The 12,198-nt window shown below is 34.0% G+C and overlaps 1 protein-coding gene across 1 annotated transcript; it reads right to left on the bottom strand.

The window, feature by feature from the left end:
• Positions 1 to 3,714: 3,714 nt before the first annotated feature.
• LOC132189694 (tryptophan aminotransferase-related protein 3) lies at positions 3,715 to 10,328 on the bottom strand. Its single transcript, XM_088510394.1, has 5 exons — positions 9,926 to 10,328; positions 7,106 to 7,403; positions 6,213 to 6,511; positions 4,878 to 5,158; positions 3,715 to 4,143 (listed from the first exon to the last, which is right to left on the bottom strand). Exons 1-5 carry the CDS (start codon positions 10,219 to 10,221, stop codon positions 3,920 to 3,922), a joined length of 1,398 nt encoding a protein of 465 aa, XP_088366520.1. The 5' UTR covers positions 10,222 to 10,328; the 3' UTR covers positions 3,715 to 3,919.
• Between the last annotated feature and the right edge of the window lie 1,870 nt (positions 10,329 to 12,198).

The raw sequence follows: 12,198 nt of genomic DNA, 5'->3' as shown, positions 1-12,198 counted from the left end.
TCAATAATGGGCTCAGCCCAAAATTTTAAGTTATTTATAAATAATGAACTTGACCCAAAGTCAATCACATTAGGGTTGTGTGGTTAGAGTTTAGTCTCCTAGACTATTTAAGCATAATGTTTTAGTAATATACAGATTATGATGAATGAAAAATTAGCTGCTTTCTTTGAGATGTGATTTCTCTTTTTTTTAAGTGGTGAGACTTTGCCAACACCAGTAAAACTCTGGTTCAATTACATTCGCTTCATTATTACAATGAGGCTCTGAATTAACGTAACTTGAGATTTATCTTTTGTTTTCTTCGCTTTCTATTTTTTTTCCTTCCTACGTCATAAATATAAGGTTAAAGAAACGTTTTTATGTGTTCTGATAGTGCTTGTAATGTGCTATGATATTATATATTTTTTTGTGATTTGCCCACGAAAAAAGAAGGGTAGAAATGCTCGTACAAAGACTTTGATTAAAACTTGATAAAGTTGGCTTGAATTGTACTTAGGGCTGCAAACGAGCTGGCTGGCTCGTGAGCCCGCTCGATACCCGCCCGATTAAACCCGACTCGAAATCGAGCTCGATACTATTCAACCCAGCTTGTTACTTTACAAGCTCGCCCGATTAGCAAATGACACATACCCAGCTCTAGGGCTGGCAAAACGAGTAATCGGGTAGACCCGATTAGGACCCGTTAAGACCCGCGACCCGATTACCTGAAACACGAACACGACCCGTTTAGCTAAACGGGTTAGCGGGTCTGACACGATTATAACACGGAAAATATCCGGGTAACCCGACACGACCCGCTTAACCCGTTTAGCATAACCGGGTCATATCGGGTAGACACGACTCGTGCGCTAAACAGGTAACACGGCCCGGCCCGACCCGACCCGTTTTTTTTTAAAAAAATTAAATTTAAAAAAAAAAAAAAAACCCCTTAATCAAAATTGGAAAAAATAATTTAATAAAGGGATCTAGGCCAAAGGACTAGTCAAATTTATCCTAACCATCCAAAAAGAATAAAAAGTTTTAAAAGAAAATGTTTTAATATATAGACTCACATAGAAAAAGTAACAGAAAAACAAGGAATAGGCCAGTGAAGTGAAGACTGTGAAGTCGTGAAGTGAAGAGTGAAATGAAGCCGTGAGTGAGTCGGTAAGTGTTAGGGTTAACGGTTAACTTAGTTATAACTTAGACATAGGTTTTTTTAAAAAATAAATAAATAAATGGGTCTGGCGGGTCTTGGGTGACCCGCCATACCCGATTGACCTGCGAGACCCGATTGACCCGCCAGACCCATTTATTAAACGTGTCTGGCGGGTCGACCCGTGGACCCGACGGGTCAACCAGCCAGACACGAATTTAATCGTGTCTTAATCTGGTAGACCCGATTAAGACCCGAACCTGATAAGCCCAAACCCAATACCTGTTAACTTCGTGTCGTGTTTGTGTCGGATTCGCGGGTCGTGTCAAAATTGCCAGCCCTACCCAGCTCGTCCGACTAAACTCGACGGAGGCTCGTGAGCTCGACCTAGATAACGACTATATATATATATATATATATATATATATATATATAGGTTAATTAATATTTATATTTATTTAATTGTAATAATTTAACATATTAATTATTACACCTATGATATATCATATATGAATCAATATGATTTGAAATTATTACATATTTGATGTATTGATGTATGATATATTAACTACAAATTACCCATTCTAGTTTATTTTGATTATTTGAATTTTTGAAATTTGAGACATTTGAATCATAGCCATCAGATTTAATTTGATTTAATTAGAGTCGCTGGATTTGATAAATGGAATACAATTGTTTGATATTTACTTTGTTTTCTTTTTCTTTATGTTTTGTAATTTGTATGACTTTCATTAATAAATTATAGGAAAAATTACAGTTTACCCCCCAAAGTTGACAAGGTTTTTTAATTCGAACATCAAAGTTTCAATTTTTGCAATCTACCCCCACAAAGTTCCAATTTTTTTTCTATTCGACCAATATTATCCCAAAATTCCCATATTGCCCCTGATTTTTTTTTATTTTTTTATTTTTTATGAAAAAAAAAATTGGGGGTGCAAAAATGGCCAGATGGGCAAATGGTGGCTACGGCCCCCCCGAATTTTTTTTTTTTTAATTTTTTATAAAAAAAATAAAAATAAAAATTAGGGGCAATATGGGAAGTTTTGGATACAATTGGTCAAATTGCAAAAATTTGGAACTTTGGGGGGGTGGATTGCAAAAATTGAAACTTTGATGTTCGAATTGAAAAACGCTGTCAACTTTAGGGAGGTAAACTGTAATTTTCCCTAAATTATAATTAAACATTTTATTTTCATAATGGCCATGGGTCACTTATTTTATAACATTTTATTGTCTTCTTAAGCGAGGGGGAGAGAACCAGAGTATCATACTCTGGTTTAGAAGGCCTACTTTTGTCATACTACACCGAAAGGAATCAAACTTTTGCCTAGTACTCCAACTCTTCATTTTCTTTTGATCGGAGTGGTCCAAATGCAAGAAAGAAGTACATCTCCTACATTCAATCTGTGAGCAAAGAGACAGGAAAATTATATGGAGAAGCTATTTTTTTTTTTTTTTTTTAAGAGGAAAAGCTATTGAATCCCCTCCCATAAGCATGATTAATACGAGCTGGTTTCAAGCTGCCTTGGATAGTTCTACACATGGCTATGCCTCAGTGGAAACGGGATGGAACAATGCTGGAGATCTACTGTAGCCATGGGTCAGTTTTGTGAAATTACAGAAGAGAGAAAGAGTTGGGCTGAGAAGTGAAGACAGTGAAGTTGAGCGAGAGGGAGAGAACCAGAGTTGAGAGAGAAAAGAACTTGTGAAGCTTGTCCTTGTCCCACATCGAAAAAAGAAGGAAACATTCCAGCTTCACACTACTATAAATTAGATGGCCCAATCACGAGAAGTTTAAGCGTTTGCCAACTAAGTGTAGTGAATGGAATCGCTAAAATGCCGTTGGTGATCAACGATTTGAATTTTAAATGATACGAAATCAATTTTTTAATGATAATTGATTAATCTAGCAAGCTAAGGCAAGTTGATTTATTTAAAAGGAAATTTCAAACCGAGTAGTTTGTTTATTAGCCAAGCCTGAGCTCGTGCAAAGTTTTCCCTAGTGAGTTTTTCAAGCCGAGTAGAGTCGTAGAGATATATGAGTGTTCGGCTTGAAATTACCCTGTTGTCGAGTTTGAACTTGACAGTCATAATTAACTCCAATAAAAGCAAGGCTTTTGAGCTTGAGTCGAGCTGAAAATTGAGCTCAAGATCGAGTTATACAATTTTGCCTAAACTCGGCTTGATTCGTTAGGTTTTAGGAAAATTGCTTTTGTATTTGTCACATCTCTAGGCTCTAGGAAAGTTGCTTTTGTATTTGATATTTCTGAATTCATGTGGACGAGTCTTTACAACTTGATTCCTTGCAATTTGATATTGCTGCCCTAAAAAATGAAGTTAGCCGAGATGCCTGCCTGATAAGGCCAGCGCCCTGCCTTCCATAGAATTGATTGGAATGGTGTTACAATTCTTGTGTCTCATATGGGTTAAGTCTAATCTTAATAATGTGTATATAAGTTATTGGATACCCTCCTTTTACAAGTCGGTTTTTAAGAGTAAGTTTTAATTACAGAAAATCTAGATCTATATTTTTAAGCGAGTCTATAGGTATAACCACACTTCACTATATAATACTAAAAACTATATTTTTTTTCTACCACTATCTCACCCCATTGACCACTGCGGCCGTGAGATAATGATAAGCCAGTAGCAATATTACTATAGCGGGTCAATAGACATGACCACTTCACTAGATAATGATTTGTTACAAAATAAATGCCAATAGCTTTGTAATTGTAATCAACTGATGCTGATTACATTAAACTACAAAGGCTTGGCCCCCTCTTCCTTCCCCTGAGATTTTGGCATTTTGCTTAGGCGATGAAGGAGTAAATCAAAATCATCTTGGCTTCGGATGAGACTGAGACGCACATAACGATCAAGTTCAGCACCAAACTTGCCACCTTCCCGGCCAGTTATACCGGCTGCTTCCAGGGCCGAATAACAATCTCTATCCTCTTCCCTCTCACACTTCAACCATGCATAAGCTGTAATCATTTCAAATTGTTAAAATTATAGAAATTTTGCAATACAAGTCCATATTTCTTTTCTGATTATTCAACTAATCCGGTCTATTAAATTTACACATGTTCTTCAAAATATAATTTTTTAAAATGTGCGATTTGAATAAAATAGTGATTTCAAAACGTAGTTAATGAAAACACGATTTTTAAAAACGCTGTGAAACATTTAATAAAATTCGGGTTCGGCCTTTAAAATCGTGCGTTTAAAAAAAAAGGAAAAAAATACAAAATTAGGTCATGTGATTTGTTAGATTTACAATTAGCTCCATATAATATTAAAATGAACTTAAAGGTCTATGTAGTATGCAAAAAAAAAAAAAAAAAATTTAGTCCCCAAGGTCAAATTTTGTCCACTAATTTAGCAAATTTCATTAGTGTGACACTTACTTAAATAGAATATGTGTCACAATTTTATTGGCTCTAACGTTTCACGCTATCGGAATCTGTTAAGTTAATAGACGAAATTTTGTTGTAGGAGTCCCTTGCCTTTGGTTTGAAAATGCTGCCATTTTTTTACAAACGTAGTCTCAAACAGAATACTTTTCACGTTTTATTTAAAAATGTGTTTGGCCTATGAAATCACGAACCCAAACGCACTAGTGTTCACTCTGTGTGATGCATTGCTAGTAAATTGTCAAATATGATCAAACTGAGAACACCCACCAATCAAATCATTAAATCTTGAGTAACAATATTACCTGGAGAAGGTGCTCTAACTTTCTGGGAAAAACTGCAGTATTGTGGTGCAAGTTTCTGGAGAGAAAAGCGTTTGGACGTGGACAAAGTCTTACTCAATTTTTCCCAGCGATCTCTCATGATCTCGTAACCAAATTCGAATATTTCTCTTGCTCTGTCTTCAAGGACTACTTTTATAAGCTTTAAAGCTCTTAATTGAGAATCACGGGAAACACCAATAGTGTTTAAGGCCATATACGTTGTCATTCGTTCATACACAGCCTCATCCTTTATTATTGCCCACCTGCATCAAACCCACCATATGATCACCGAAATTCAGATCCGGATCTTCAACAATGTAATGTTAAAATATTCGGGCGATAAATATGAGAGAGTTTTTATGATTAGGCTCACTTATCCGAACAAGAGGGCGAGCTGTCCGAGATTCATTCGAGTAAATGGACTCTATAGAAACTGTATCACATTTATTAGAATTACTAAAAATTCGAACAAAATTATTAGAGATTTCTTCTGCACTTTTTGGTAATATAGTAGTTAGTAGTTGCATGCAGTACAAATCTAAGTTCAAGAACTACTTGAGAGTTGAGATTAGGAACAAGTTCACAAAGAAAGGTAGAATTAAGAGCAGCCATATGCTTTTACATAATTGAACCCTTAGCAACAGTTTATTATTACAACTAAGTCTTATTAAGTGCTTATGAGGGTGGATATATAATGGGTTTTCCGTAAAAACATATCTATATAATATTCAACAAATTCCAAGATCTCACAGGAAACCAATTCTCTTATTTAACCAATAAAATAGTTTAATATGATTAAGATTCGATAAGTAGTGCTAGAAACTATATTTTTATCCTGCAATTATTTTATAATGCTAACGTAATAGTCTTAACCAGAACTTGATTAGTCCTTGTTAAAAAAATAACCTGTAAAATGGTTGGATGATAAAAATGTAAGTGCAATAAATTAAGATAGGGGATAAAGATTCTCAACAATTTTACTGTTAGAATTGCTAACAATTTGGGCAGTAGATGTGAGAGTCCCTATAGGACTCATATGTCCAAACAGGTCTCGATCTGACAACCCACCTTTCTGTTCAGACAGATAAATCCCATAAAAACTCTCTTTTTTTTTTCTTTTTTTTTTTTTGACATGTTTGCACCAGAGGGGGAGAAGGATTCGAACTAGTGACCTCCGCTTCACTAGGCGTAGTTACAGCCGATTGAACTACTTCTTTGAGACACTTCTTTCATATTCTAACAATCAAGCAAATTACTAAAAATCTAAACTATTTTATCTATACCATGTCACGTGGGTCAACGTCATTAAATTCTTACCCGAATCTAGCACCGGCATGACCGGTGAGTTTAGAAATGGTAAAAATCATAACATCTTCATCAGCAGGAGTAGGAATTGGTGAAAAGTGTGGCCAATAATAGGCATGATCATATATTGCTTTGGCATTTGGGTGGCCATGGAGGACTGCCTTTCTCAGCTGTCCGTCGGGATTGTTTGGCGAAGTTACAAACTCAATGAAATTCATAGTTGCATTGCTGGTACTGTTCTCCCACAAGGATGCATCTCCTTCAAATGTGTAGTTCTTCGATTGGAAAAACTCTGTTTGCATTTTATAAACCTGTGATATTTTGATTTCACCTTCATCGATCGATCTCCATTATAAAGGAAAAATACTTATAAATACAGCAACTATATATGGATTTTTTTTTTTTTTTTTTTTTGAGATTATTAAGAATATTTTACCATGAAATTCTTTAAATTTTGATTTTTTAATTTTTGTTTAACTCATTATAAATAAATGTTATACATCACACTTTTATCCTATTTTGCTGATGTCAAATTGTCAACCAATCCTTATTAACAAAGTGAAATAAAAGTATAGTATATAACATTTTTTTTTATTATATCTTTACTAAAATAATAAAGAGTAGTGTTAAAAACTATATTTTTATCTCACTACTATCTCGCATTAATGCTGATGTAGTAATTCTAACCAACCCTTAAATCAATCATTGTTTATTTTTTAAAAAAATAATAATCAAGAGTTGATATTTTGTAAATAGTTGTGGGATAAAAATATAGTATATGTCATTAATCAATAATAAAACACAAACAATTTCTTTAAAATAGTATATGTCAAGGAATTGTAGTAAAAACTTGAAAATAATAGTTAAAAAAATTGTAGTTTAAGGATGTTAGAACAAGTACGAACCGGGTAATAAGGAAATAAAGCTACGATCCTTGCAGGAGTAGAGGAATTATCGGAGGAGAGTGCATTCACTGCAGCATTAAGAAGTTGGGTTGAGCCGGCGCCGAAAACGATGTACCTTCCGGCGGTGATAGCATTTCCGACGACGGAATGTAAAGTGCGGATGTGGCTCTCGAGCTCTGGAGAGATATTGGGAGAGTGATCACTGTATGAATACCCCATTCGATGCCACCCCGCCACAACAACTGCGCTACTTGTTGCATGTTGCATCCAGAAAGGTTCCAAGAAATATGGATCTCCACTGCAATTAATCACAGCATTTCAATAATAACCAATTATCCAATTGTGATAAGTGTGTATATATTTTATGGATAAGATACATTTTCGTTCATAATTAAGTGAAGTCCTTAATTCGTGGAGCGGAAGTCTCTAGTTCGAATCATTCTCATCTTCTCTTGTGTGGACATGTCAAAAAAAAAAAAAAGTTGAGAACGTTATCATCAAAAAAAAAAAGGGGGGGAGGGGGGGGGGGAAGTATACAGTGTCAATTGTCACGGATCCAGGTCGTTACATTGGTTTTTTAAAAAAATAAATAAATTTATAGGGATATTTTTGTTTTATTGGAAAAAATTTAGGGTCATTTTTGTCTATTTATGGGACAAAAAGGGATGCATTAATTGCAATTTATGGTAGTTTGGGAGATTTTGATTCAATTAAAAGTTTATGGAGGATATTGCAAATTGAGTATTAATTTGAAGGGGGTATGTGTATTTAAAAATAAAAATAAAAAATAAAATAAAAAATAAAAGACAATGAGATTGTAATGATCCAGATGAGGTTCAATTTGAGGTATGCATGCTAAAATGGGCTACCCTAGTATGAGATAGGTTTAAGGGTCTAACTTTCCACGTTCCATCATCTTTGGAGTTTTTGATGTATTGGTCAGATACCTAACATTTGCTATCAAAATAAGCACCACATCACGAGTTCAAATTTTGGAGTAAGGGTGGCAATTCGTATTCACGTGTCGGGTTCGGATCGTGTTAAAGCATTAGTAGAAGATTATATAGGTTAACCCTAACCTAATTCATTTAATTAAATGAGTCAAATCTCCCAACTGTAATTCTCTAACTTTGTGTTGGGTTGTGTCAAGTTTGGGGTCATATAAAAAATTGTCAGTCATTGTGTCATGTTTCGAGTTTGGGGCGTGTTAAAGCATTAGTAGAAGACTATACAGGTTAACTCTAACATAACCCATTTAATTAAATGAGTCAAATCCTCCTACTGTAATTTTCTAATTTTGTGTTGGATTGTGTCAAGTTTGGGGTCATATAAAAAATTGCTAATCATTGTGTCATGTTTTGAGTTTGGGTCGTATAAAGACATAATATAAAATTATATAAGTCAATTACAACTTGATCCATTTAAATGGTATGGTATAAATTTGAATGCTTTAATTTTTGCGTTGTGTCAACTTCCAAGCTTGTGGCATATGTATTATTAATTTATTAGGAGACTAGGAATAAGACGAAACGCTTAATGATGACAGCTAGCGGTAGATAGAAAAATCTTTGAGTCATGTCGCTTTCTACTCTATATTTAAAAAAACGTGCCGTTCCTAACTCTTTGTTGTTGCTAAAACCCTTTTTAAGGCATTTCTGTTTGAGGAATGTTAAAAGGTTTTTTTTTTTTTTTTTCGTCAATATTATTTTTCACATTTTTTCTGAGGACTGGTGAGGTAATTTTTTTTTTTTCTAGAAAAAAAAATTATCAATCATTATGTTATGTTTTGAGTTTGAACCGTATAAAGATATGAGTATAAAAAAATTATCAATCATTATGTTATGTTTTGAGTTTGAGCCGTATAAAGATATGAGTATAAAGATATGAGTAAATCATAATGATTGATAAAAAATTATCAATCATTATGTTATGTTTTGAGTTTGAGCCGTATAAAGATATGAGTATAAAATTATATAAGTCAACTATAACCTTACTATTTAAATAGCATGCCATAAATTTAAATGCTTTAATTTTTGCATTGCGTCAACTTTCAAGCTTTTGGCATATATATTATTAATTTATTAGGAGACTAGGAATAGAGACGAAATGCTTAATGATGACAGCTAGCGGTAGATAGAAAAATCTTTGAGTCATGTCGCTTTCTACTCTATATTTAAAAAAAAACGTCCCATTCCTAATTCTTTGTTGTTTCCAAAACCCTTTTAAGGCATTTCTGTTTGAAAAAAAAAAAAAAAAAAAAAAAAAAAAACCATAACATTTTTCGTTCCGTCTTATACACGAAGAATATTTAACAGGGCCCTCAAAATCCTAGTCTTTCTCTTTGGAACTCCACAAGCATAAATGTTGCAGTAGAAGTCTAGAAAACCTAAAAGGAAAATTGAAATTTTTTTAAATTGAACTAACATATGCCATATAAACTTTTGTTACAATTTCAAGAAAAAATAATATCACATCATAGCTTTTGTTTGGAGTTTCTCAACCATCACCCCATATCCAGATTTTCAGTAATTTATGGTCTAAATTATTAACAATCTAAATGGTAAATTTGACAAAATCCTTTTATATATATATATATATATATATATGAGGTGAGATGTTTAAGACTTATTCGGACGGGTAATTGAACTCTCTAATATTTGCAGTCTAAATTGTTAACAATATTAAGCAATTTATGCAACAAATGTGAGCGAGCTAAATCTAAGACTTATTTGAAAAGGTAATCTCCATTCAAAGTCTCTCTAAGATATCTCTAAACAGTAAAATTAATGTTATAACAGAAAGAAAGAGTGAAAGGGATACCTATCAGCGTTTGCAGGACAAGCAGGCAAAAACAGAGAGCAATCAGGGCCTCCATAGCAGGAATTGCAGTCACAGATGGGTTCCTCTCCATTGAGAACCAACCCATCCAAGTAGGCTCTGCCATGGCCGGAGCATGAGATGGCTGCCACAGCTTCTGCTTCTGCTGCAGCTCTCTTGCTCCAACTCAGATTCCAATCACCACCCACGTACAGATTTCTCATAAAGAAGAGATTAAGAACCGTGGAAAATGCCGACCAAGCCAAATAGACGACGGAAACATTCACCTTATTAGCCATGTTTTCTTTCTTTTCAAGCTCTGTTTTATCTCTCTCTCTTTTAAGACAAAAGAAACATGCATGTGATAAAATGGTTTGAAAATTTCAAACATTTGAAATTTCAATGCATGTCGCCATGTCAGCGTTCAATCATGGAAGCTATGTCTAGGAGAGAAAAATGAAAAATTAGTCATTGTGGTTTACCTGATTAATAATTAACTTCTTATGGTATCAAAATGAACTTAAAGGTCCCCGAAGTATGCCAAAAAAATTATTTAGTCCTTATAATCAAATTCCGTCCACTAATTTAACAAATTTTGTTAATGTGACACTGACTTAAATATGACAAGTATCAACATTTTATTGGTTCTAACGTTTCATGTTATCATAATCTATTAAGTCAGTAAACAGAATTTGACCGTAAGAACTAAATTATTTTTTTGACATACCTTAGGAACTTTTGAGTTCATCTTGATATTACAATGAGTTAATTACAAATCAAGTAAATCACAAGGACTGATTTTGCATTTTTTCCTTTTTTTTTTAATGATAGAATTGATGATTAATTTTTCATTTTTATTTCAAAATTAATGTATACATATTCATAACAAGACTGAGCTAAGACTAAGAGGCACCTGCAAAACAAGAAGATAATCACAGAAGTAGTATCGGCCGTGGCCAGCAGGGGAGAGAATTAATCTTAACATTTTCAAATATCTCCATCACTTGCAGGTGCCAAGTGGAGACTGAACCAGGACGTGTCGCCATCCTGGCCCACCTCTTTATAAAGTAGTTGGCAATCTTGTGTCAATGTGATGTTGTTTTGAGATTCCCTTTTGGAACCTGCAAAACAAGAAGATACTCACAGAAGTAGTATCGGCCGTGGCCAGCAGGGGAGAGAATTAATCTTAACATTTTCAAATATCTCCATGACTTGCAGGTGGAGACTGAACCAGGACGTGTCGCCATCCTGGCTCACCTCTTTATAAAGTAGTTGGCAGTCTTGTGTCAATGTGATGAAGTTTTGAGATTCCATTTTGTTTTGTTTTGTTTTTTTTTTCTGGATTTTCTTATTTTTTGTGATGCTTGTTCCGTGGGGTACTAAAATGTTTACAATATCAATATCACCTTTACAAAATTCATAAAAAATATCTTTAGCATATATATATATATATATAAAAGCTTATAAATCTTTAGAAAAAGTGGAAGTAAAATGTTGGATTTAAGATTCTGGTGAGAAGAAACTGGTTGTTGGAAAAGATCCAATCCAAGAAAATGGTGGGATCTATATTTTTTGCACTATTATAAATTTCTACAGGAAAGACAATGAATAAAAACGTCATTGCTTACTTCAAAATGTCGTGCGGTCCATGCCCATTGCCTACTGTGGACGACATTTCTTCGAAGAATGAAGATAAGGTCTGATATTATAACTATGTTTTGGTGGAAGGGGTGTAAACAAACTGGGGTTAAGTGAGCTTTTCTTGTTCGGATTTTGCTCTTTTAAATTTTACTCGAACTCATAATAAGCTAAGCCAAGCCAGCTTGCGAAATGGTTCTTATATTTATTTATTTATAAATTTAAACTTTAAGTATTTTTAAACGGCTCAAGAAGCTAATTTGCATATTAGCATTTGCTTAACCTAGATAGCCGAGTATGAAGCCTGAGTCAATATAGCAAAGCACTTGATTTCAAAGAGAGAATATGCATCCTTTTATAGATAAACAAACTTAGAGATTAGTGTTTTCTTAATAATGTATGACAAGTTAACAGGTTGTATTCAGACTGCATAGGGACAACGCCCCCTAAAAAAAACTAAATAAATAAATAAAATTGTTGTTTGGTGCTTTGAATATCTCAAGCCCTTCGTGGGGCCCATCAAGTTTTGTCTTATTTGTTTTGGCCTTTTGAAGTTGTAGCCGACTCTTTCTTTTTTCCTTCTTTGAGTTGGTTTTGGATTTGCAATACTTCTCCTTTTAGGAGAAGTAAACCAACTT

This window comes from Corylus avellana, chromosome 9, assembly GCF_965113065.1.
Source record: "Corylus avellana chromosome 9, dhCorAvel1.hap1.2, whole genome shotgun sequence".
In the NCBI taxonomy this organism is placed as follows: Eukaryota; Viridiplantae; Streptophyta; class Magnoliopsida; order Fagales; family Betulaceae; genus Corylus; species Corylus avellana.
The sequence above is the reverse complement of the archived record's forward strand: the minus strand, read 5'-3'. Positions and strand labels throughout refer to the sequence as shown.

Excerpts from the sequence above, each read along its gene's own strand:
- LOC132189694 (XM_088510394.1), bottom strand. The coding sequence starts at position 10,221 with ATGGCTAATAAGGTGAATGTTTCCGTCGTCTATTTGGCTTGGTCGGCA. Across the intron at positions 5,159-6,212 it reads CATGCCGGTGCTAGATTCGG|GTGGGCAATAATAAAGGATG; the intron begins GTAAGAATTTAA and ends GGTTTGATGCAG. Across the intron at positions 4,144-4,877 it reads AGTTAGAGCACCTTCTCCAG|CTTATGCATGGTTGAAGTGT; the intron begins GTAATATTGTTA and ends AAATGATTACAG.